The following is a 27,155-nucleotide window of genomic DNA, read 5'->3' as shown; positions in this document are numbered from 1 at the left end:
GATATCCTTCGATTTCAGCAGGGCATTCAGTAGTGTTTCATTTTGAGTTCATACACAGTTTCGACCCCCTAACAGCTGAAATAATTTAGGACTTATTTAGAAAATTCTTTTGCTGTTTAAGACAGAGAGTGAGGTTAAATACTATGCTGTCTGTATGAAGTCCGTAAAAGTGACATACCGTGCAACACTATCTCAGGTCATTAGTTATTTATTTCCGTCGTCCAGCAACTAATAAGGACATCAAAAGTTGTTTTCGTAGGTGTTGGAGTTAAAAGTCAAGAACAAAACAGACAAAAAAGTGGTGAAAATTTTACTGTCCGAACCTTCTGTGGCGCAGAAACTTCAAGGCAATTGAAATTAGACCTTGAAGGTAATGGTATGTGAAAATATACTTGAATTATAGGTCAACGTATCATGATGGACGACACCTGAGCTAACTAGTCATCGTAGGAGGTGCACTACACGACCTATTAAAACATGATTGATGCCTGGTAGAAGACCTTCAGGGAGTGTTGTTTCTGGTGGAACTAATATGATAAGCAAGGATTTATTTACACCTGTAACACTATATTTAAGTTGGTTTAGATGAAGTAGTTAGGTATACCGAAAGGGTCATGAGAATAACTCCAGAAAGAACACTTTGATGAATATCAACCACGGCGTTAGTCAAAAGTACACCAGTGGAAACTTTAACTGGATTTAAGTACTGCTAACGGTGAGAAGTGTTTAATTACTAGATTTATTATGCATCGAAGGTACTACTCTTTCTACTTATAGTTCCTTGTACCAGATCGCAAATTTACAGGGTGATGAACAAAAAATATATTAGCTGTATTTTAAACCATTTCTTGAAGATTGCTTTTAGGGCTCCACTATAACTAGATGCGCTACAAGCCAAGGTCTAGTCACGAGGTTAGGAAGTCGTCTCTTCTTTGGATATTATAGTAAATAATATTGCGGATGTTTTGTTTTTAATACTTTCGAATAAATCTCAGTGTATCGTATGATATAATTAAATATTGGTTCTGGTGTATGCAAACCGCTTTTACGCCTACTATCAATATGTACCTGATTTAATTAAACCAGGTAATTTCCGACAAATCGTGTGTAAACGTAGGTTAATTTTTCTGGCAACTCAAATTCTCATCGAGATCAGAGATGTCGGATATGTATACTTTTCAGAATATACACCTTACTCTATTATAGACCGAAATGTAGCATAATTTGTCTATTAAAATGAGCAATCCAGATATGTCTCAATTAAGATCTCTGACTACCTGTTTGTTGTTTTTTCAAACGTGTTCGAAGTTCAAGAAAATCGTGTTAACCTTATATGCTTTGTGATTTCTTGGACATACTATGTCGAATCTCATTCCGCCACTCCAACTAAGTGTACAACTCCTTGTTTTTATCTCTAACTGTCCAGACGACCTTTACTGTTTGGCTGATTTTAAGTATCCGTAACTAGTAAGTGATTTTGGAAGGTATGGTAATTGGTATTACTGAAATGCACGTTGGCAAGTAGTCAATTTCCGCCTCGGTATACAATACTGGTTACAATATAATAGACGTCATTTCAAGATATTCAGATAAAGATTTGGCACTTAACTAAGAACTTAAACACGAAGTATTTGGTCCAGTTTGCTCTGGATATCTACTAAGTCAGCAATTAGAATTTGCCATATTCAATAGAATTCTATCAAAATTATCATGCACATAATGTGTTTCAGATATCAAGCCGAAGCTACCCTCTTCCCTGCAAATGATACGTCCTTGTAAACTTGGTAATACTTAACTTGCCTTGTGCTATCTCTGAATAGATAATCTTAGTTTTAGGAAACAGAAACTGTAATACCTACCCGACGCTTAAACGCTACCACACGTTTTGCGCTTCTTGAATTCAATCAGTTATTCATCTACAACTCAGGACCAGAAACTTATATGCGTCGGTCCGAGTTTCCATACCTCATCAGCACAACAAGATGAACAAATTCATAGGGGCAGTTAATTCAAAGGTAATAGGGTGATGATACACGGAGAAAGAATTAGTTTGTAGAAAGTGTATAAAGTGATTTTAATCCCATGGTTTAAGAGAAGGCAAGGACTGTATACACCGCCATTGTGATCGGTTCTAAGTCATAACACCTAGAGTTACAAACCCCTAGTTACGATAGTCGCGCGGACCCCAACCAAGTAGTCTGCATCTACCAACATGTCTCAGACCCAAAGTTAATGGCTTTATGGACTGATGCCTCGTTCTAGTTTGGCCTCCCGTAACTTTCCTCAATCTGTCTCCGACACTAGTGGGCATCGCGTGCCATGGTAATCGGTGGTCGGGTATGCGTAATACGTGGGCCAACCATCTCAGTCGATGAGGACTCACAACCTCATCAACTAGTTTACTATCATCCCCTAATAACTCGTGTCCCACGTTACCATTACTTACTCGGCGATCCCAGCAGATTCAAACCAACCCTGTTTTCTCGTGTTTGCAGTTCACGAGTTTTTATTAGGAGCTCGATAATTATTGAGGCTAGTGCTTTAGACACCATATTAGGCAAACCAATCTCTATGGTTATCACAGGATAATTTTGATCCTTTCTTATGTATTGGGACGACCAAAGATTATGACCAGTCAGATGGAATTACGTCCAGTTCTCCAATTTCAGCCAAAATTTTAGTCAACCTAATCTCTAAAACTGGGCCACCATCCTTAAAGACTTCTGAAACTAATCTATCTGGACTAGCTGCTCTTCGTTGTTTCAGATTAGCCATAGCTTTTTGAACTTCATTTAGAGTCGGGGTATATATTAACGTCCCATTGAGGCTGTTTCGAAATGGTGGTTCGTTATAGAGTAGCTAAAGGTCAGCTGAACTGCTCATTAAAGTGTTCTGTCTATCGTTCTAAACGTCTAGACTGAGGGCAGATAAGTGTATCGTTTTTCTCCGTGATTGTCTCACTTACTCTTGACTTCTTAATTCCGGTTTCTTTTATTAGTCCAGAAAGCTGTCTTGTGTTACCTACAGCCACCGCCTTTTATATCTCTTACTTTCGTTGCCCACCACTGCTCACGGTCGTTCCTTAGACTTTTGCTTAACCTCGATCTGATCTGTTTACGCTCTTCATCGTGTTCAGAGCCTGATGGGATGAGTTTACGAGAATCTATCAGTGCAATAGACTTAGTAGAAATCCACGGGCTTTTTACCCTTTGGTTCAAATCACTAATAGATATCGCTGCTGTTTCCATAGCTATTTGTATATCTTTCCAAGCAACATCTGGGTCAACCTCGTTCTCAGAACTACCTAAGTGTAGCCTCAGTTGTTCCTAGAATCCACTTTTGGCTTTCTCATCACTGAGTTCAAATATAATGGGTCTTAATGTGGTTTTTCTGCGTACTCCTATGAGAGCATGATCAGAGTCTAAACATGTATTTCAGAATGAGTGGAAGTCTTTTATCGAGCCTATTGGACGATGACTGATGGCAATATGGTCTGTTTGAGTCCATCGTTGGCTTAGTGCAGGTGGTCGCCATGTTAGACGATGTCTCTCCTTATGCTAAAAATTAGTGTTTGCTAAAAATAAACGATTGTCTGCGCACATGTGCAACAGACGGTCACCATTATCTGTTTTCTGACCCGGAATACTAAAATACCCACCTAAATGTATTTCTTTTTGGTTTAGGCTACCTACCCTTGGGTAAGTCACCTGCTATGAGTACTATGTCTGAGCGTCTAGCTTTTTAAAGAGGTTCAGGAAGCTTTCTGTAAGATTCATCTTTTACTTCATCTGGGCTGCAGTCAGTGGGAGCGTAGGCAGAAACGACGAAAAAGTAACGCCATGTGTCCCTATCCTTCCGAGTTCTTATGGAGCCGTTTAGCCGAACAACATATAGGTGACTGTTAATGGGGATCCATTCCAATAGTGCTCGTTCTACCCTCTTACTTAGTGCTATGCCTACGCCTGCCAGTCCACGAGAACTAGCCATCGGGTCGCTAGATACACGGAGGGTGTATCTCGTTGGATCTCCGTTTTGGCGAGGTGAGGTCATGTGAGTGACCACACTAGGACCCTGTTATGACGGAATGAAAAGTCAAAATTAAATTGATTTACTCATTATGATTTTTATTCAATGTCCATTTCGTTTAATTCAATTTGATGATCACGCAGTATGGTATTTGTTTCGTTTTCCTCTATGACATTTTGTTCTGTATAACATGCGATATTATTGTATGCAGTATTTTTCATATATGTGATTTATTCTGACTATTAATCAAAAATGGGTGTACAAACTATTATATAAATGAGTGTATTTCCGACTAGACTTGTCGTGGTTGCTCGTGCTTCTGGCTGCTTGAGGAATATATTTCCCCGTTCGAACTAGGACTTCTCGGGGCTGGTACGCATCAGATTAGCTAGCCTATTGGTCTTTGGTCACAGTCTTTGTTCCGTTCGCAGACCAGGCGAACTCGTAATCGTTTAAAAAATAGCAGACCCTGTGTGTGTTTCAGAGACGTAGCATACATCAATAGTACGAGATTCTAGGGTCTTAGCCAAGGAGGCCATCTGACCGATTTGACACAGGGTACGTACGTTGAAGACTCTAATGTGTAGTTTGGGACGAGGTTTCAGTAGACCTGGGGTATTATTTTAGGCACTAGAATCGTTGGCCATGGTGACGCTTGAGGCGCAAGTTTGGAGTTGATAGGCGTGGTAAGCGGAGTAATAAGAATTAAAGAGGAAAATTGATTATGAATACGGTGGTCTTGAGTGCTATTAGAGGTATAAGGGTGGTTATCACTTTCCGGTTGCCCACATCGTAGAAGGGTTCTTCTAGAGGTACCTGACAGAAAATTGGGTTGGAGTTGGTCTTAGTGGCCTGAGAGTGTGACTGCAGTGCCCAAGAGACAACTATTTGAGTCCGATTACACACGACATTTTTGTAGGTAATTTTTGTGTCAGCTCCGTACTTGTTGAAACCTTACCGTCGTAGACAGAAATCCCTTGGGTAAGGTGAGGTGCGCATTTTTAGGTTCGACCTCTCCCAATCTGACCCTTCCTCCGTAGGAAGGTAGCTTCTCTGTCACGCTGGTTGTCTGAGGGAAACACCTTACTGCCGTCACACCTCTGTACATGCAGCATTACGATTTCGTCCTAGGACCTTGGGTTTGCTGCTTTTAGCCTTACAGCTCTTCAACCGACCTGCCTGGCATGGTAGGACTTTAAGAAACGATTGTTCGAGCCATCATCACGATAGACAAGCCCAAACCACCACGTCAAAGTAGCAACAACGGTCAGGTTCGTAAACTTCACGTCTGTATCTTGTTTCATAGAAATTATTTTGCTTCGAAGTTTTCCGTTATAAGGTGATGCAGTTTTTATGGCACTTTCAGGTGAGGATTCTCTACTGGAGATTATTCAGACCATAAAGTATATAACTTAAGAGCTATCTTACTAACCCAGACTCATGCATTGCAAACATTTCATATTCATCAAGTCGTTCCACTTGTTTTGTCCATACGTTCTCCGTATTGTAATCCAATCCCCACACAGTTTATTCTAGCTTTCTGACAGACCAGTTTATTAGTTCTTCTCGAGTCAAATTTTGACCTTATCAGTTATTCGCTTATTAACCCTAACTTTTTTTATGAGTTTACGTGTGTATTGCTTACCCTATTCATTATACGTCTAGCTTATTTTTATCTGGCTATAAATACTGAATCGCTTTATCAAATTAAGTTAGTATGCTTGCCTCCTCCGATCTGCTCCTCAGCTTCGTTTCTCTAATTGTCTGTCTGGATCAACGAGTGTATGAGATGTACGTATCTAGAATTCATTCTCCTGTTTGACTTATTTTATTCGGTTATCCATTTACGCGAATTAACTCGACAATTATACGCGAGGGTTGGCGACATGTATATTTCGTTAACATCATCGTGCGATCAAACTGAAGTCAGATCACTGACCCACTAAGATGTGTATAAGAGTGGATAAATAATTGATCAATATTTCCCGACTTGTGCCTATTTTTTAAAGATATTTTTGCTTTATTTTAGTCGTGCTAGCTCTCAGTTCACAGGACGTTAGCGAATATCATTCGGAGCTCAGAGCAAAAGAATTTAAACTTATGGGCTTCTTTGTTACTTAAACGAGATGAAGTGCTATTATGAATTGTTAGGTAAGTATATAGAAATGTCATTTAAACTGCTAGATGTCGCACAAAATGTGGAGCAAGTTGATCTTAAGAAGGCTTACTACAAACTATCGTTACAATGGCATCCAGACAAAAACACAACAGAGGATACAACTGTAATATTTCAAGAAATTCAGGAGGCTTACAAGTATGATTTTATAATTATTAATAGGCGATTTAATCGTTCATGATGAACATTTTGTTGAAAATAATGTTCATGTCAGTCTCTTTTTTTTAAAGGTTTTTAGATCACGGCTAATTTTTAGTTGGGTCACTTAACACATGGATTAACTGAATAACAGAAAAACTCCATGTTCATAGTTAGGACAATACAGTTTCCAGAAGCGCGAAATTCCCATTACAGTAAACCCATCGCTCTAAAAAACTGCGATAATCCATATTGCCTAAAACAAGTTTTTAGTGACCCCATCGAATGTCGAATTATTTTGTTATAGATAATCCTTCCCATCTTAATTCTCCCTCATTACAAAGTAGTTGAGAAAATATCGTAAACACACATATTATACCTTCAGCTTTTCGTCGATGGAAGTCTGTCAAATAATTCACTTTGTACTTCTAAATCACACGCTACTCCTGAGCTGTTCACCAATTAGTACCACTAAATATAAATGACACTCCAAATATACTGCGATCAGACACCTAATCATCCTCTTTTTACTTTCAATAGTTAATCAGTTGTGTTGCTAACCATCCATTAATTTTTCCGATTAAATGTTGGCAAACAAGTTAAATGTTTGGAAGTTTAGGTCAGTCAGTCATAAACATCGTAAAACCTAGCGTAATATGCTTTGGTTTCAGTTACCATACCGCATCAGAATAGAGTGATGAAACTATCGAAATGCAGGGTTAAAAGACTAGGCGTATAGAATGAAACTCTAGAAGAAAAAATGAATTTGAGTGATAAAATAGTAAATAATTTCAAAACTCAGGATCTAAGGGAAGACTAACAGTGGATGCATTTGCACCGATGTGAATAATTCTAATAAAAACTAAGCTAGTTTCCTGAATCCGTGCCAAGATTTCATCAAACATCAACCCTTGAAGGTTGACGAGACTTTCAGGATAAATGAAGCGGTCATCTCTTTCGACCACTTTATTTCTTATTATTAGTTCATGGGTTGACGCAGATCTAAAGCAACATTTTACATTTAGGAGGTACGTAGTACAGCCCAAACATGCTAGCACCGTTACTCAAGATGGTGAGAAGTTTGTATTTTGTGAGCATCTTCACCGAATAGAACTGTTTCACCTACATATTCCAAGTCACCAACTGAGTCTACTGGTAGATGATATATTCACGAAAATTTAGACAACTAAATCGTTACCTCTAGAAAGATGTCTTTGACAGATTTATATAAAAATGGAGGATAGTGGGCAACCTTGATGTAAATCACTTGATGTTGTCATTTTGATGACAGTTTGGTATGGTCTCCGGCTCTACTAGTAGTGTTTAAGTAGATATTCTTCGTAAGGTTCGTGCAATTCCTGTGTATACTGTGCTGTCTTGTAGACTGCTGACTAATGACACATACCTATTCGCCACTCAGAATCATTCCAATTTTTATCTTTCCCGTCTACTATTTCTTCTATGGTCTAGTGTCCCAAACTTGACCAGTTATACACCTGACCAGCACTGTTGACCTTGAGCTACGTCCCTGTCAGTTCATTATTCGCAAACTTCTCTCCATGCACTCCCTTGAGTCCGAAAAGTAAATAGACAACTATTATATTTGTTCTGTTACAACATATACCTTTCATTAAAAGACAAATGCATAAAACCTGTCGATCAACAAAGTCAATTGCTACCCTAAAATCAAGAAATACCACTATAGTTGGTTATAAACACAGGTGTAGTAATCTAACTCACAATAGCCATGCTTTTTGTGACTTTGGTGTAATACAAACGCTATAATACTTGGAAGTCTTGGTTTTGATATTGTGTAGATTGGATGTAATAGCTGTTTTGTGCTCTCTGTCTACCTGTATTATTTCACATTCCCGTTTAAGTGACTACAACTTAGCAGATAAAATTAACTGAGCTAAAGATGGCGAAAATCGGGGAGGTTGTATCAAACACTTATAACTTTCCATTACTTAACCCATAAAAATGCATTTAGGAAAATTTCCACAGGATCTTTGTGGCTTTTTCCTTTACTGTTTGTTAGCTTCTTTAAAGCTTCCATATGCAGTGGAGAAATATATCTGATAAAATATTTTGTAAATCCTATTTGGATTATATATATAACTTTCCTTAATAACATTTTCAGAGTTTTATCTGATCCCCAAGAACGTGCTTGGTATGATAAACATCGAGCTCAAATTTTACAGGGAAATGGTCGTGGTACTCAAATGGGTGAAACAGATTATCAGGAGAGCCGAGTCGATGTCTTCCAATACTTTACAAGATCTTGTTTTGAAAAATTTGATGACGACGTAAAGGTATAATCTGATAGTGTTCTAAAACTTCAATTACTATGGTCTCTAGATAGTTCGTAGATTTTTTCAGTTATTATCATTCTTCCGTAACTTTGATTGTGCCATATGTTAGGGATAACTTTACAAAGTGTTGCTCATCTGCTATAAATACTTGTATTCAACTAGACTGTAGTTAGTACCTTAAAGTGGTGGTCGGGCTTGTATATCGTGATAACCTACTAGAGCTTTATTTATTGGAACATTAGTCCCTTTATGTCTTACCATACCAGACACGTCTGTTGGAGAGTGACAAAGCTAAAGTCAGTAAACCCATAGTCCGAGGGTAAAGCTGTGCTACCGACTGTACAAGGATTTAACAGGATTAAGGTGTTTTTTCTCTCAGACAACCAGCATCTACATCGATGTTGTCTTCTCACGATGTAAGAAGGAGATTAAAGGCCCCAAAAACATAATACCGTTACCTTGCCCTATGGATTTCCATAAAGTAATAAAAGTACGGATATAACATTTAAAACGACCATAAATGCTCCATGTGATCAGGCTCTGAAATAACACTCCCAGGTTGTCAAGACTATCCCTAACCCAGTTTTTCAATGAGATATCTCAAGAAGAAACATTCTTCCAGAGTGTGGGTTAACTGGGAATTGATAACCACCTTTATATCTTTGACAGCATTCGAGATCTTGTTCACAATTCAGTCCCATATTCATTATCGAATACACTTGTATGAAGAGTTGTTGGTCTTGAATGGGTCATAATTAGTAAAATAAATTTAGCGAACGTTCTTGTACTGGACTGTGATCTTTACTGTTTCAGTATTGTTTTCGAATCAGTAGTTATCCATTAATTTTATCAATTATTTGACTCAACAGCCACATGAAAGATTGTTACATCTGGTAGTAATCTACATCTTGTGCTTAAAGACTAATGGTTTAATGTATGACTCAAATTGAATCGACCGAAAAAGATGTAAACAAATATCCAGCTCAATGAACACCCAATCAACAACAAATATTTGTATTGATTTGTTTAATCAATACTCATTGTATACCCCATCTCCTCTTAATGGGTTATACGAATATATTGAACAATGAGATATATACATTTAGTGCATAACTAACATAGAAACTTAGATTACTTCGTGTTCATTGTGGTTTAATTGTATTTTAGGAAATTTTTAGGCAGTATGGTATTTGAGAAATTTATATTCAAAGATTAAGTGAATACGCAAAACGGAATGTCATACAAAATTGATTCTCTTCATAGTTTTGTCAGTTGAAAATAATAAAAAGTTAGAGGATACTGAGTAGCTGTTTCATCGTATTACGAAAACTATTCTTTGGGACAACATTGACTCCTTTCAAAGAGCCTCATTTAAAACATTGAGGCTAAATTTAACAACCTAATTCAATGTCAAAGTTTATCATTCACTGAGTTCTAGTAATGAATCTTTGGTGAGATCATAATTTATGAACGACCCTTAAGCTATGTGAAAGTGGAAAATTCACCTACCTACTGGGATTAAAAGAGGGTTGTAAATTAGCGTGGGGAACAACAATGGGGATCAGGAGTTAGAAGTTAGGGTTAGGAATAAGAGTTAGTGTTTTCATCACGAGCTAACATCAACTTTTACTATGTTTGAAGAAATTACGAAATCATCTTAATCAGCGAATGAAACGAAGGTTCAGCAAACAATGACAAGACAAGCTAACTATTTGGAAATACAATATGACGGTGAAAATGGGTGCTTTTGGCGCGAAAACAAGAAATTCAAATCTCCAACATAAAATTACAAAAATAAGACTTTTATCAAGTGATTTCTGGGAATCTAGCATCCTCAACAGCTATAATGTCCGAATGTTATATAACTATATGAATGAATTGATTTCGCGTTATAATATGTCATCTTTAATCTCATTGGTATGTCCATAAATTCTAGTCTCACTGAATATTTCACTTGTATGTATCTTACTGGCACTTCAGCTGTTTGGAAGCTTACATGAATTCAGGTTATTTCGTTTTAACGGTTCAAGAGCTCAAAAGCTTGTGATTATAAGTAATTTTAAAGTGGAAAATTAATAAATCGCCGTAATCCAGTTGGTGATTTCACTTTGAAAGTACTTGAATAAATTGGTCATTGAAAGGGCGATTATGCATTCAACCCGAATAGATCATAAACACCGGACATACGGAAGAAAATAAGTTCTATCGGTATTGTAAATACATGCAACTGGTATATCTTCACCAACAATTAGATTTTTCTTTTTCTTCTAAACGTTATCATCATTAAATTTGATAAAACCCCAATCCCTCTACAATAGTTTTTTATTGTACAGACTTATACTACTTGTTTGTTTAAAGTAGCTATAAATGGTATTTTGTCATTTTATGTTTCAGGGCTTTTATACTGTATACGCTAAAGTATTTGCCGATATAACTGAAGAGGAGAAATGTGCAGCTAAGTTTTCTGGTTGTACCATGTCGTCTAGTGAAAGTGGTAGCGATGATGATGAAGACGACTGTAAAAAATACTCTAGACGTAAATCACGAAGTTATCCACCTTTTGGTTCTTCGTCGAGTCCATACAAGGAAGTTGTTGCTCCATTCTATTTATTCTGGGAAATATTTGAAACAAAAAAAACATATACATGGGTTGAAAAATACGACACACGACTTGCAGATTCACGTCAAGTGAGTATTTATTTGTTACGTCCTATTTTGCACGTATCTGAAGGAATGAGGATTTGCAGTAAAATCACAGTTGGTTTCCATTTTAAAACTTATTCATCAATACACATTATATCATAATAGTTTATTGTCTTGATCAAAAACCCGTCTAACTAAAGATTTAAGAGACAACAAAAATTATCACTCAGAAAATGGGTTGCAAAAAAAAAATTAATAATGATGAACGATTTATTTTCGTGTCAATAATTTGTATACAAGTCTCCTCCAGTGGGTATCTACATTATATCAGTTTATTTAGGGGTTTCCATCAGTTGTTACTTGATCACATCTTTTATTTATCGATCAGTATTCTACTCATTTTAATAATTACAACGCTTATTCACATTTACAATCCCAATTCATAATAACACCACACGATAGAGTGCATTTAACATGTTGTGTTCACTTTTTCGTCATTAAATTATACTATTATCGTCTAATAGGAACGTCGTGCAATGGAAGCAGAAAATAATCGTATGAGAATGTCTGCAATACGCAAGCGAAATGAAGAAATACGTCAATTGGTAGCATATGTAAAGAAAAGGGATAAACGTGTAATTGCTGAAAATGAACGCATTCAACGTATAGCTAAAGAATCTCAAAATCGTACTAAATTATTAGCCGAAAAAGCTAGACAGCGGTAATTGTTAATAACAAATTTCATATTCTTTTAAAATATTTTGTTTATTAACATTGTCGAATATTTTTAATTCATTTTTGTATTGGTTATTTGAATCTTCCCACTGATGTATAGGACTGCAATTGATCAGTCATTTCTGATATCTAGACTGAGTAGCGAACGTTACTAGGTTTGAGTCCCTGGATAAACATCAACTTTAGGATGAAGGTACATCAGGCTAGCGAGTCTGAAATAGGACAAAACGCGCGCGTCCTGGATTCCACTACTTATTGTTGAACACTACTTTTTAGTTGTTTTATCATCAATAAATTTATCTGTATATAAAGTTAATTTCAGTTTGATACATCAAAAACTATGTAAAATCATAAAATTTATGTATCATCTATGAGAATCATTTAAATTAGTATTTATTCTGTTTTTCATCTACGAATTTCTACAGTAAACTATTCTTAAGATGATTGTTAGATTAATTGAAGCAAAATTTCAATCATATCAAGATGAATCTGGCGCCGATGAATATCCTTTTCATGCTGCAACTTATGGTGAGTCAGATGGGTGTTAGAGACTTCCTTACAATGATCACAATTATACATCTTATGAACCAAATCCAGATCGTAATAAAACTGTTGAACCTGATGATCGTTTGTATCTTTTAGCAAAGTTAGCATTGGCAAAGGATGGCAATTCAGAGGACTCAGGAGAAAACATCCAGGACACTCCAGTTTACCCTGCAGACTAACTGGATTCTTGAGTAAAGTTCCATGATCTCAGCAACCTCTTACACTAAAACTAACCACATGTAATGTAGAGAACATCAAAAAATGTCGAACTTACTGGGTTTTTTGAAGGTAGATTAAATTACCCGTAATCAATTACTACGTGTGTTATCCGCCTAACCCACAGTTTTTGTCTCCTACATTTTGACTCCTATTAGGAAGGCTGTCAGTAATAATAACAATATTATATATATAATATTATTATTATTATGAACAGTTATTGCAGTCTTTAAAAGGTTTTGTATTAAACATAAAACGGTAATTTTAGCGTTGTCTTACGAAATCTCCGATTAAATCTTTTTTTAGGTATGTTAACCTGTCTGTTGAAGCAACTAGTTATGAAGTCTACAAAGACCATAGTATTTTCAGACAATATGAGTTCTCGTTATGTTTATATATACATATATATATCCCTGTCTACTGATCATACTTTATATTACAGAGAAGCAGCCCAATTACACGAAGCTTGGAATGATGAAATTGCTTTTGGTGGAATCGCATCTCAGTGGTCGGAACAATTTGAAGCTGAGATAAAACGTTTAGAAGCAGAGCTTGATGGTATCAATTTAGACGATCCGCTACAGGTGATTCATTACAATCTAAGATGATGATAACATTACTAAAAATAATTTTTAAGTAATTTAAATATGTGTATCATAGTATTTCTGTTATTCTCCAGCTGTGAAATGTCTACTATTTTTAGTAGTATTCTATGTAGTTAACCCCACCAGCATCTTTGATGACGAAACTTTGTGACGTAATTTATTTTTATTGTGATATAATCATGTTTTTGTTATAACGGGCGGTGTCCAAAATCTGGCCGGCTTACCATATCATTTTTACACATAGTTATTCAGTTTAGACTTTACAATAATCTGTCATTTGAATTAGCCACTTTCAGTACTCTTCATAACCGTTGATTTTTAATTTACATCTTCATAGTTATTTATTCTCCTAGAAAAGTATATCAGATTCTTTATCGGATTCCTACTAAAGGATTGATCTCTTATTGAATTCCGGTACTTGGATGATCACTTCAAGTTTATTAAGATTATATACTATTCAATGGTATTTAACTATTATTGTCTCTAAACTATTGTTCATGTAACCATCTATGTTATAATTTAAGAAATTGTATACATCCTGATATTGTCTACATTGTTCAGTCTTGATAATCTCACTAATTTTCTTGTAGTAATTCGTATACATAAAAGAGTTGACAATATTTTAAAGGGTTATTGAAAAACAATTACTTTTTTGGAAAGATCCTTTTTTTATTGTATTCAATTATATGTATATATATTTCTTTTGTCTATTTATAGAAATCTTCTAAAGCCAATCATGTTATAACCATTAAGAATCCTCATAATTCTGTCAATGATGAAACTGATCATATTAATAAACAAACTCAGAATACCAATACTGATAATGGTGATAATAGTAATGATGATGATGATAATGATGATGATGATGATGATCCTGTTCAAGAGACAATTAATGATGAATTATATTGTATAGCATGTGATAAATTATTTGCTTCAATCAAAGCAAAATTAAATCATGAATCATCTAAAAAGCATAAAAAACAATTAGATTTATTAAAAAAATTAATTCATGAAGAGAATAATATTTTACAAGATCATTTCAACATTTTATTATTCATGGAACAATCTTCTAATAATCATCTTATCAACAATAATTCTATGGATAATAATAATAATAATAATAATGAACAATCAAATATAAAATTAACTAAACGAGCTAAAAAAGCTGAACGTCAACGTAAAAAACAATTAGAATTACATAATTCATCAATTTCTATTTTAAATGAACAACCAAATTCAATAAATGAATTAAACAAAGATGTGACAAATGATAATAATACTGAAATTATAAATGAAACTAGTAATTGTGAATTAGGTTAGTTAAATTAAAATATAGATTCAATGCTTTGTCTGTTTGTTTGTTTATTTGTTTGTTTTGAATGTAATCTCTCGAGTGAGTGGTTCTCACTCGAGAGTGAGTGCCTTGGTGCGGCTGAGAGTGAGGAGAGTCCGCTCTACCTCTCTAAATGCTCTCACATGGCCACGCGTATATAGCCTCTGTCAGGGGAAGTCCTACTCATTGCCTTCACGTGGAGGGGGTGTTGTTTACGAAATTGAAAGGGCGAAAAGCGAACGTCCGGCGCTTTAACCGGGTTGGTGGACATGGAGAGTCCACCTAGGGGAGTTGGAGAACCCTGATTCCAAACCAATGGTGCACATGGGCTCCAGTATCCTGAGTAAACAAATAGCGTATGAACCAATCGTTGGTCACCGGCTACCATGAGATTGCATCTCCTTACGATGCTCCACTGCCTTGTGAATCAGACCTTCAGGTCGAAGGCCCCGGGTGTGGCTCCCTAAGAAAACCACCTGCTTCGGTTTGGGCACCCGGTCAGTATCACAGCCCTCACACATATCAAATGAGATCTGTGTGGCGCATATATCTCCTTGCATCAATATCTATGTGTTAAAATGAATAAATAATAATCTCTCAAGATAATATATAACCCTTTGAATTCATGAGTCAATCTAAGCTAAACTACTGAGCTGGTATCCAACGGTGTTAAAATGTTTAACTTCAGTCGATCCGTTCGCGTGGGTTTGAGTTCCAGCTTCGGGATCGTGAATGCGTACTACTGAGGATTCCTATACCAGAACGAAACAGTCGTCCAATGCTTCCAGGTTTTCAATGATGTTCTAGCTTAGATTGATTCGTGAATTCAACTGTTAAAATATTACAATTCCTATACTGATAATATATAACTGCTGGAAACAAAATAAATGATTGGTTGATAGTCGAAGGTTATGTGACTTAATCCATTGATCAATAGTTCTACTGCAATGTATTATCGTTGTGTTGAGATAGACTAGTCGATTCTGTACACATTCATTTCATGTAATGCGTAGAAAGTTCTTTTTCAATTCTCTTCATAGATGTAATAATGTTGTTTATGAAACGTTTGTTTCTAAATCACATTCCAGTTAATTATTAGCTCTTTGAATAAAACTTTACCGAATGACTCAAGCGGTGATAAATGGTGGATAGCGGTAGAATCCAGGAGTTACGTTTCGTCCCATTTGGGACTCGTCAGCTAGCCACCATTTATCTCGGCTTATAATGATTGTGACCTACTAGTAATATCAAGGCAAACAACACAGGACTCACATATTCTACGAGAGGCTGATCAATTGCAGCCCTAAATATCAATGAGAAGACCCAAACAATAAATATATATGAATGACGTCTAATTTTTAACTTTATCTCATGTTGTCGCTACAAGATCCATGTTGTTTGTCCTGTATGAATTTGTCGTTTTAACAGATTTTTAGTTTAACTGAAGGGGTTTTCTAAAAATTGATTTAATTTGTAGGTAGGTTGTAGTCATCAGGATTTTCCTCAAGTTATCTTGTGAGGGTTATAACTGGTGAAGTAGTGAGACAGTCTTCATCAGTGGTATTAGATAATCGTCGCGTTATTTCGCTAATTAATTAAAGTTGGAATTGTACCATTGAACGTTAGCTTAATGGTGTAAAGGTTCAGAGCCCTCTGTGAGAACCTGAAGGTCTTGAATTCTATCACTGGTCGTCGGTATGCACTGCTGATAAGTCTCATACTAGGGCGAGTCAACTGTCCAATTTCTTTTTTTTTTCAACAATACGTCAACTAAGATCAGTCTATGAAGTGTGTCTTTAATTATTTTTACTTTAAATAGAGAAAAAACAACAATACGTTTTTTTCTGACATTTACAAATTCGAGTTTTGTGGTAGGTTTTTTTTCCTAGTTCATTATATTTGACGATTGAGTATTGGAGATCTAAATAACCTGACATGACTAGGTCTGAATCATCGTTTATCAGTTATGCCATGTTATAAACGTTTCTCTCTAAATGACAAGTTATACTTTTTACGGAGTTGCTTTTTGTTATAATGAATACTCTTTCCATATATATATATGCATAGGTCTAAGTGTATATGTGTAGATTTTCATTTCTTTATTTGTTTATATATATATAATGATGGTTTTCGACTGTTTTTCATTTAACTCAATACGTGTAGTGTAGTTAATAGCTGTCAAAATATCCTATTTATATATGGTTAATAAAAAAAGAGATGGTTTTCGATATAAACGCCAACTTTTTCAAATTTAATTTCTTTTTTTCTTTTCTTTAAATGCTCATCATCCAATGAGTATTGACTAGTCGTCATCTTTTGTTTAGACTAAATTTTAGCATCGGATAAAATCTATACACAGTAATAATGACACTTATATCAATCCATAGTATGTGACAGTAGGGAGTAAAGGCGTTGAATTTATAATCACTAATCCATTTATTGTGATAGTCTAGTCAAAAACATATCTGTAGTGATAATTAAACTCTTTTTTGGGTATTTTAAAGTTCGTATTTCTAAAGGAACCCAAGCCTGATGTCTGTCTGTCAAGAAGGTATGATATATATATATTCAAGGAGATAAACACAGCAAGAGTCAAAGATGATCATATGAATATGGTCGGACAACTAATGAGAGGACATTTAGTTTATTTTCAAACAAAGAAATAAGAGGAAAAAATTACGTAATGAAAACTAGCTATTCATGAGTAACACAAGTCATAGTACACAAATCTTTCATAAGTAGTTCAACTATTGCAGCTCGTTTAGACTGTTAGAACAGCACTAAAAAATAGTCCAGGTTTTGAATAGGTCTATACGATCTAAATGTGTGTCTGTCTTGAAAAGTACTTAACGAGAAGATATGTTATACAGTTACCAAAATGACAGTAGGCAATGCTGTACAACTTCACGATATCGATTAATACTGTCAAGACTGTCATGTCAATATACGTGATATTTGCCGTTGCATAGGTAAGCAATAAGTTGAAAGAAATCTAGGAATGACCAAACCAATACATTATGTAAATCCATAAAGTCTTGATAGTTTCATTTTGATATGTTATGCGATAAATTGAACTAGTGCTTATCACACTGATCGACATTATCAATGAGACGTTTCATTGAATTTTGATATAAATTGCATTGGGATCTGCGAGACGATAGTAACCGATGGTTAGAAACCCTAAATGACATGGCTCGAAATCGTTTCCAGTGGCGCAGGTGCATTCAATCTTTGTGTTCTTCCAAATTCTAATCTTTTCCCAATTTATTTCACTGGATTATACTCCTTGAATAACACCTTCACAACCCTAATCTCTCCGATTACTGCTTATACTTTTACTACCTCTACCACTATGGGATTTGAATCGACAATTGTATCTCTGTGCTAATGTGGTATGGCAACTTGAACTGATGTATGCACGCACGAAAATCTACGTTGCTACTGACTGTATTGAATAGCTAACTGTTCAGATTTCTCTTTTTTGTTGTTGTTGACTAAACTATATGCAAAACAATAGAAATTGATATTATTCACAGATTGCTGATACATTTCACGTTATCACAGAGATTGGTGACTATCGTAATCAATGGTTGGAGACTCGGTATGACATGGCTCAGAATTGATCACAATGGCGTGGGTGTATACACTCTCTGTCTTCCCTTAAACTATGAGATTAAAATCGTTTCATATATTTCTTTCTACGTACTAATTCTTTCTTCCTATACTATATCCTTATATACAATCTTTCTTTTATATATTACCACCATTGAATTAACTACTTCTATGAATCCGGTATTCATCTTGTTGTGCTAATGAGGTATGACAACTTAGACCGATACATATATGTGCCTGATCCCATGTTGTAACTGACTGACCACGGAGATTTTGAATAAGTTATTCATTTATTCAATTTGATTAGATCATTGTTATTTGACTATTTTTTATTATGTATTCTATATATATAGATGATCCTACAATACAATCAACAATAAATACCAATAATAATTTAAACAAAGAATCATCTTTAAAATATTCTGATCAATCTACAATAAAACAAAATGAAAAATCAATATTGAATTCTTCAAAAATCAATAAAATTATCTGTGATACATGTTCTATAGAATTTCAATCAAGGAATGCTCTTTTTATTCATTTAAAACAATCAGGACATGCAAAATTAATCAAATTGAATATACCATCATCATCATCATCATCTTCTTCTTCTAATACCAAAGATATTTCTAATGAAAATAAAAAAAGTGTAAAGAAAAAAAGAAATCAAAACGTTAATTGTTATACATAAATTTTCTAGTATTTATTTGTTTAATATGAAAGAAATTGTATATATACTACTGGTTAGTGTTTTTAATTAAATAAGTAATATATATATTGATATTTGTATGAGTTTATGTTTTCCTATTGTTGATATTCACTACTAAAATCTAATTTTGAATGGATTACTTCCACATTGCCCCCAAATGCCCTGGCGCAGCTGTGAGTGGGGAAAGTCAGCTCTCCCTCACGAAATGCTCTCACATGGTCACGTGCATACAACTGTAGTGGCTGTGCTTTGCTGACCAATCACCCTCGTAACCGTTATCATATAATCCTCAACGGTGTTCGAAATCAGAAGGCAAAGAGTATATATATATAAGGAAATGAATGGATCATCGAATCAATTAAGCAGTTAATAATAAAGCTAGCAGAATGAATATATGCAAAGGCGGTAGGCCATGTTCAAGCATACATATTTCATACAAGCACAACAATAATAAAGGTACAACGATATAAATAAGCTGTTGTAGTACAGATGACTCTATCCGCTAAAGAAGTTAACAAAGAGGCTTAACCCAATTAGTTGTGGATAAACTCAGTTGCGCGTGAGCTGCTATACAACCACTAACAGGGAACTGCTAATCACTGCCTTTTCGCGGCGGGGTGTTGTTTACGAAATCGAGAGGACGAGAAGCGAATATCTGGCACTTAAACTGGGTTGGTGGATATGGAGTATCCACCTAAGGGAGTTTCAAAACCCTCATTCTAAACCATTGGTGTACATGGGCTCCAGGATCGTGACGAAACAAATGGCGTACGAACCCATTGTGGGTCACTGGCTACCATGGGATTGCATCTCCTGACGTTGCTCCACTCATACTCGTTGTACAGGTTATTGATCATGAAGATTCTGTAGCTCGGAGGATCGCGTGTTGAAATTTGAAGAGATATGTACTGGATTTTAATCCCGGTGCGAACAACAACATCAAGATCCAGCTACATCTAGTTCATAAATCTCAGACGGTACAGAATATGTATCTTGAAATCCACTTCTATCCACTGTCCGAATTGGATGAATACACGTTAAGATATTACCATCTCATAGAGATTGGTGTAAGAACAGGTGTAGATTTCTTATTAAATGTCTCGTTGTCTTTGAAAGAATTACAAACTTAGTCACTTGAATCTAAAGTTATTTTCGTCACGTAACTAATTTACCATTATCGTTCTCATCTTTAACTATATTTTGTAAAAATTTATGATACTACGTGACTAACAAAATTGGGTTCGGACTTGTAATCTGTATGAAAGTCAAATAATTTAACCACTAAGCCATCACTTTAAATGATGAACTATTTGAAATTGTGAATTATTCTAAATAATTCGGACTCAAAAAGAGTATTGGTGTATCATAATCATCATGAGAAGTGGGAATCCTGTTTGAATTCATTTTTGAGGAGTTTAAAATTGGGACGAAACAGTTATACATGAGTTGTTGGTTTTTAATGGTTTTCCTGGTGATAACCATATGTAACTTGAAACTATTTCTTATGAATCTCGAACTTTGGTTATATGCATCAAACGGTAAACATGACGTAAACGTATGTTGTTCAGATAGTTATTCAGATTATTAGATATCATTGCAGACTGTGGAGGTAATAATAAAACCTAATAAACACTGAATAAGCTTCAAGACAATTTTCATTACGTTCTGGTATTTACTGAAGATCTATGGAAAACCCGAAACCAACCTAGAAGGACTGAAATTTGAGGTCATCAAATATCGCTGCTAAAACAATGTTTCATTACTATCTAGTTGGAAGTTAGTAGTTTACATTTCTAAATCTGGTCAACTATGACATAATGGAATCAAGTCAAAATTATTAGGATTCTATACCATAATTGGATAATACAAGCAATTTATTTAATTGACTAGTATTAACATTTACTATAATAGACTGTTGTAATATACAACCTGAAAATATGTCATTCTTCCCTTCTGATTGTGCTTTTTTTATACTTTTCTCGAAAGTAACGTATAATTACGCGTAAAATTAGGAGTACAAGAATGTTACTGATGTGACAAATTAGCTATTCCTTTAAAAACAAACCATGAAAAATACATAAATAGAGTGTGTGTGTGTGAGCGAAAATTCGACAACACACTTGCCAATATTTCTTTCAGTTCGTTTTGGTACATTTTTAAACTGTAGAGAAAAATAAATGATAATCAGTTATTTACACATCATGCTGATTTGTCATTCTCATTATAACGATACAAGATTACAGTAATGTAGTCAGGAGTGTATTATGAGAGAAAACTTATATGCCAGAAAAGATAAAAATCCAGGTGTAGGTCACTACTACGTGATTTTTTAAAAGTCAAATGATGGGAAGAGGTATAACAAAGACAGAGAGAGTAAGGTAGATAATGTCAAATCATGAATCATTGTTATAAATGAAACAAGGAGAAAGGAAACACCTGTCGTAATGAAAATATGTTGTCTTGGTGTATATATAATATGTAATGGTTAGTCATAACCTATAGCCTAGTAGAAATGTATCTTGATCCGTGTTGTCATTTGAGCACATGAGATAAAATTAACAAGATATGTAGCATAAAAAATCGAAATAATGCATTGGCAATAATAATATGAAAGACTAATCACTAGGATTATGGTTTGAAGAGAGAAAAGGGAAAGTTCTGAATCAAGGAATAAATGGTGAATTAAGGCCATTGTGACTTATTCTGAAACATGTTACCCATTATGTCCAACGATTGGTCACGGTTATCTTACAGACGCCAACCAGGTGGTCTGCATTTACCAATATGGCTCATTAACAGTCTGATTTAATGGATCAATCGAACGTTTTTCTAAGTTCACCCTTGCGTATCGTGATGACTAAGTGAGACTTTATTGACTGAGACACTCGTTCCTTTAGGTCTCATCTTACTAAACAGGTTCGTTAAAGAGCGGTAAGATTAGAGCCATCAGTCTCATGATCTGACTGCGAATTCGTACTGCCGATTGTATGTAGGTGTGACAGCAGTCAGGTGTTTTCCTCAGACAAACAGCCTCTGTAATGATATTATCTTCCTATAACGTCAGGAGAGGGATAGAATAAGTCTACTTCAAACGTAAAAAATACAGATTTCTTGTACCGTATGTAAGGTTTTAAAAGTGCGGGGCTAGCATATCAAGCGCTATTCGTCAAGAAACTATGTATGACCATTGTCAAACGGCTGAACTTTAGGCTTTGTGGTCGCTCTCCTAAGTTATCAAAACCAATGATAAATCTAGTTCCTTTCCAAGTATCTCAAGTAAGCACTCAAGAACTAACGACTACCCTTATATCACTGACAGCAGTCGCAACCACCGCGTTCACAATCAAACCCCATCTTCATTACATTACGTTGAATGGCTAAACTGATGAATGAAGATATAATATGTGATAAATACATCAAATAACTAATACCTCAGTATCCAAGGCCACATGATATATAATATTAGATAACATAACTCAGGCTGTTGTTTGTATGACACCGTTAACAATATGCGGTTGCTGTTGAAAGAAAATTCGACTTATACTGTGAATAATCGAATCTATTGTTTTGGTAATACTACTATCTACGTATCCAGTAGTCTGAGTCAAAACATGGAATATTTGATCGTTTCAAAAACATCCACTCAACAATCTATAGAATTTCCATAATTTTCAAGTAAAACACTTCAAATTGTAATGTTATATTTGTGATTTCGAGAATGATTCCATAGTTTTGAAAGAATAAGTCCTTAAACGGAGCAATGCATAATTTTAATTTATATATATATATATATATATATATATATATATATATATATATATATATATATATATATATATATATATATATTGGTTATTTGCATTTCCCCACTGATGTTCACAACTGTATACTGAATTCTATTGACAGCCAACACAGACCATAATCAATACTAGTAAATTACACTAAGATAAGTTTATTTTATCAAAATAATTATTATCAGATATTTATTACTACGAATCTTTCACGTACCTGAGAAGCATCGTCGACGAACAAAGAGGATCTGATGCAGACATAAAAGTGAGGATTGACAAAGCAGGGACCGCATTCCTGCAATTGAAGAACATATGGAACTCAAAACAACTGTCAGCCTATATCAACGTCACAGTCTTCAATATGAACGTCAAGACAGTTCTTCTATACGGAGCTGAAACGTGAAGAACTACTACAACCATCATCAAGAAGGTTCAAGTATTTATAAGTGGTTGTTTACGTAAGATACTCAACATCCATTGACCGGATACCATCAGCAACAGACCTCTGTGGGACAGGACAAACCAGCTTCCAGCTGACGAGAAAATCGGAAAAAGACGTTGGAAGTGGATAGGACATAGATTTCGGAAATCATCAAACTATATCACGAGGTAAGCCCGAATTTGGAATCTTGAGGGGAAATGGAAAAGAGGAAGGCCGAAGAACACATTACGTCGGGAAATAGAAGCGGATATGAAAAGGATAAATAACAACTAGAAAGGATTGCTCAGGAAAGGGTTGGATGAAGAGTGCTCGTGGGCAGCCTATTGTCCTCCACAAGGAGTAACAGGAGTAAGTAATTTAGTACTATGACGATTTGAGAATTCCAAGATGGATTCAGCATTAGGTACATGGTTAAAAATATAAGTAACCTATTCTTAACATCCAAAGATATAGAGAAATTAAATTTTCTGATGTTTTGTGAATCAACGTAAGCCACTTATTTATTGTCTGAAGAAGTGGATTAAACTATGTCAAAAAACTAGAAAAATTCATTTTCTTACATATTTCAATGTGATAAATATATTATGTTTATGTGATTATTGTTACGTAATGCCATGGTATATACAAGAAATTATCACATATTTTCAGTCTTAAATTATGAATATAAAGATTGATATGAAAGCAGCTAAATCGATAAAATTCAGTTGACTCATGATTTCAACAAGTGAAATTTCTAAAAAATCCCCACAAAACCCATTCTGATAATAATAATCACCTGCTCACTGGTGACTGACTTCAAGAGACACTCCTGGAGTTCTAGTGTGTAGTCGTTTCCAGTGGAGTTCAACCAGGTCTGTTGTGAGATAGGAACTCACTGAAGACAATGGTGTACGGCGGGGCAACTTCGTGGATTGGTTTAAGTTAGACATTAACACCGTTGGATACCGGCTCAGTGGTCTAGTTGACTAAGCGCCTGGCGCGAGACTGATAGGTCCTGGGTTTGAATCCCGCGGGGTGCGGGATCGTGGGTGTGCACTGCTGAGGAGTCCCATGCTGGGACGAAACGGCCGTCCAGTGCTTCCAGGTTTTCCATGGTGGTCTAGATTCAACTGACTCTTGATCTTAACCATTGAAATTACTATAATATTCACAAAGCCCATGCTGATAATAACATTAAAAACTAGACAAATATGACATTCACTTTTCATCAGTGATTAGTCAATGATTTGACAGTATTTGGTGTAATTGAGATTATTCATTTTGTCAGTATAAAAATATAAGACAAAAACATGTCAGTTATATGTTTTCATAGTTGAATTCACAAGTCGATCTAAGCTAGACAACCATTGAAAACCTGGAAGCACTGCACGGCTGTTTCGTCCTAGTATGGGACCCCTCAGCAGTGCGTTCCATGATTCTACACGCAGAAGTCGAACCAAGGACATTCGGTCTCGAGCGCGAATACTTGACGTTTAGACTATTGAGCCAGCATCCGAAGATGTTAATTTCTAAATTCAATCGACTTATGATCTTGCGCAACCTTTCATCCATTGTCACAGGTGGATAACTGTCTTATACTTGACACAGATTGGACTCTAATGATTACGACTTTTTTACAGAACTCCGGGAGTTTCATCTCCAAGCTAGTCAGTGGCGAGCACATTATTATCCAAATGAGGAATTGTGAAGATTGTAGTAATTTGAACTGCTGAATTCACGAGTCGACATATTTATCTCTTGAAATTTTAAACTATTTACTAATATATCCCAACTTTGAATATTATAGGTTGTGTTAGTTACAGAACGATCTCAATTGGAACACGATTGGATGTTAACAAAGACTGGACATATTTTCGTCTCAAAATAAAACTCAAAAGCCACTATATCAGTGTCCAGTAGCATAATTCCAAAATTCAATCAATTTATGATATATTAGGATGGTTATCCCGTCCGATTAGTGACAACTATCTCATGGCTGACATGTATCTACTTCACCAGTCACAATTTTTCACTTAAACTCCAGCGATATCTAAAAGTATGCTATTAGTAAATTGACGATTATAGTTTACCACAATGAATTTTGTAGAAATTGGTTTAATTTCTAGAATGAAACAACTATACAACGTTTCGTAATTTTCAACTTTGCTGTGGATTTAGTCACTCAGTGACTAATACAACCTTGAATCAACCTCCACAAAACCCAATTCATCTAGTCAGATTTCTCTATTTTATCAAGTAAAATTTCTTCCAAATCCATAAACATTTATCATAATTCAATATTCCATCATTCCTGTTAGAAAATTTCCATTTAAACCGAAATAATAGTTGAATTCATGAATCAATTAATGCTAGACCACTATGGAAAACCTAGTAGCACTGGATGGACATTTCGTTTTGGTATAGGATAATATTTAACAATCACATACATTTTAATAGTTGAGATTATGAGTCACCTGAAGCTAGACCGCCATGGAAAACTTGAAAGCACTGAGAAGTTCTACAGTAGGACAAATCGGCCGTCCATTGCTTCCAAGTTTTCCATGGTGGTCTAGCTTCAATCGACTCATGGTCTCAACTATTAGAATTACTATAATATCCACAAAATTCCGTTCTGATACTAATCAGCATATGCTCACTAGTAACTAGCTTCAAGAGATATATCCTGGAGTTCTAGTCAGAAGCAGTGACCAGTGGAGTTCAACCGGGTCTGTTGTTAGATAGTAACTCACTGAAGGCAATGGTGGATGTGTCGCTCAATTTCGTGGATTAGTTGAAGTTAGACATTGACACCGTTGGATGTCGTCCTGCTCAGTGGTCTAGTGTTTAAGCACTCGCACGCGAGACTGATAGGTCCTGAGTTCGAATCTCACGAGGCGGGATCGTAGATACGTACTGCTTAGGAGTCTCATACTAAAACGAAACGGCCGTCCAGTGTTTCCATGTTTCTCATGGTAATCTAGCTTCAATTGACTCATGATCTCAACTATTAGAACTACTATAATATCCACAAAACCCCTTCTGATTTTAATCACATATATGACATGCACAGTTTGTTTGTTTTTTAAAAGATAAAAGAAATATACAACGACACAGAATATGTACAATGATCAATGTTCATTATAAAAATGTTCAATAGTCAATATTTAAAGAAGAAGAAGAAGAAACAGAATAGCGCCATAAATTAAATTTGAAAAGGTTGAATAAATATAAATCTACTGATAAGAATATAATGATTTACTTAAAGTTATTTTGTTCCCATTTTAATAATCCTATTTATAATAATAATAATAACTGATTGTATCATTGTAATAAGAAAACATACAATGAAAGATTGAATATTGCCTAATTGATGATTCATAAAGATGATGATGTCAAATTTAATTATTTTTAAAATATTTTATTGGCCCATAATCTGAATTTAATTAGATCATATAAATGATTCATTGTTATTGAAATATACATGTCGCCGATTCTTGTATGTAATCATCGACTTCATTTACGTGAATGTACAATCATTGATCCAGACAAACGATCAGGAAAGAGAATAGAGCGAAACGAAATGACGCGCAATGTAGAAGGTAAGTGAGCCAACACAATTCAACCAAGTGTGAATCGATATTTAGAGTCGAAAAAAAACAAGTTATAAGCATGTAATGAATAAGATAAGAAGTGCACACACATACTTAGATATAAAAATAGTCAAGGTGGATAAGTGATTAAGTGACAAGTTCAAAATGTGACTCAAGATTGATAAATAGATTGGCTTGTCCGGAAACCAAAATAAGCTATGTGAGCTTAACATAACAATCAACACTACAATACAATCTTTAGTTTATCCGTAAGTACATTTATTAAATAACAATACAATAAA

The 27,155-nt window shown here is 35.1% G+C and overlaps 1 protein-coding gene across 1 annotated transcript; it reads left to right on the top strand.

Moving 5' to 3' along the window:
• The first annotated feature begins 874 nt into the window (after window positions 1-874).
• On the top strand, window positions 875-19,082 carry DNAJC21 (DnaJ sub C member 21). Its single transcript, XM_051219444.1, has 9 exons — window positions 875-912; window positions 6,056-6,177; window positions 6,211-6,340; window positions 8,481-8,652; window positions 11,047-11,340; window positions 11,820-12,016; window positions 13,235-13,376; window positions 14,115-14,712; window positions 18,696-19,082. Exons 2-9 carry the CDS (start codon window positions 6,153-6,155, stop codon window positions 19,031-19,033), a joined length of 1,896 nt encoding a protein of 631 aa, XP_051065420.1. The 5' UTR covers window positions 875-912; window positions 6,056-6,152; the 3' UTR covers window positions 19,034-19,082.
• The last annotated feature ends 8,073 nt before the right edge of the window (window positions 19,083-27,155 follow it).

The sequence above is a fragment of the Schistosoma haematobium genome, chromosome 6, assembly GCF_000699445.3.
Source record: "Schistosoma haematobium chromosome 6, whole genome shotgun sequence".
NCBI classification, from domain to species: Eukaryota; Metazoa; Platyhelminthes; class Trematoda; order Strigeidida; family Schistosomatidae; genus Schistosoma; species Schistosoma haematobium.
Note: the sequence above shows the minus strand (reverse complement) of the source record. Positions and strands in the feature narration are given on the sequence as shown.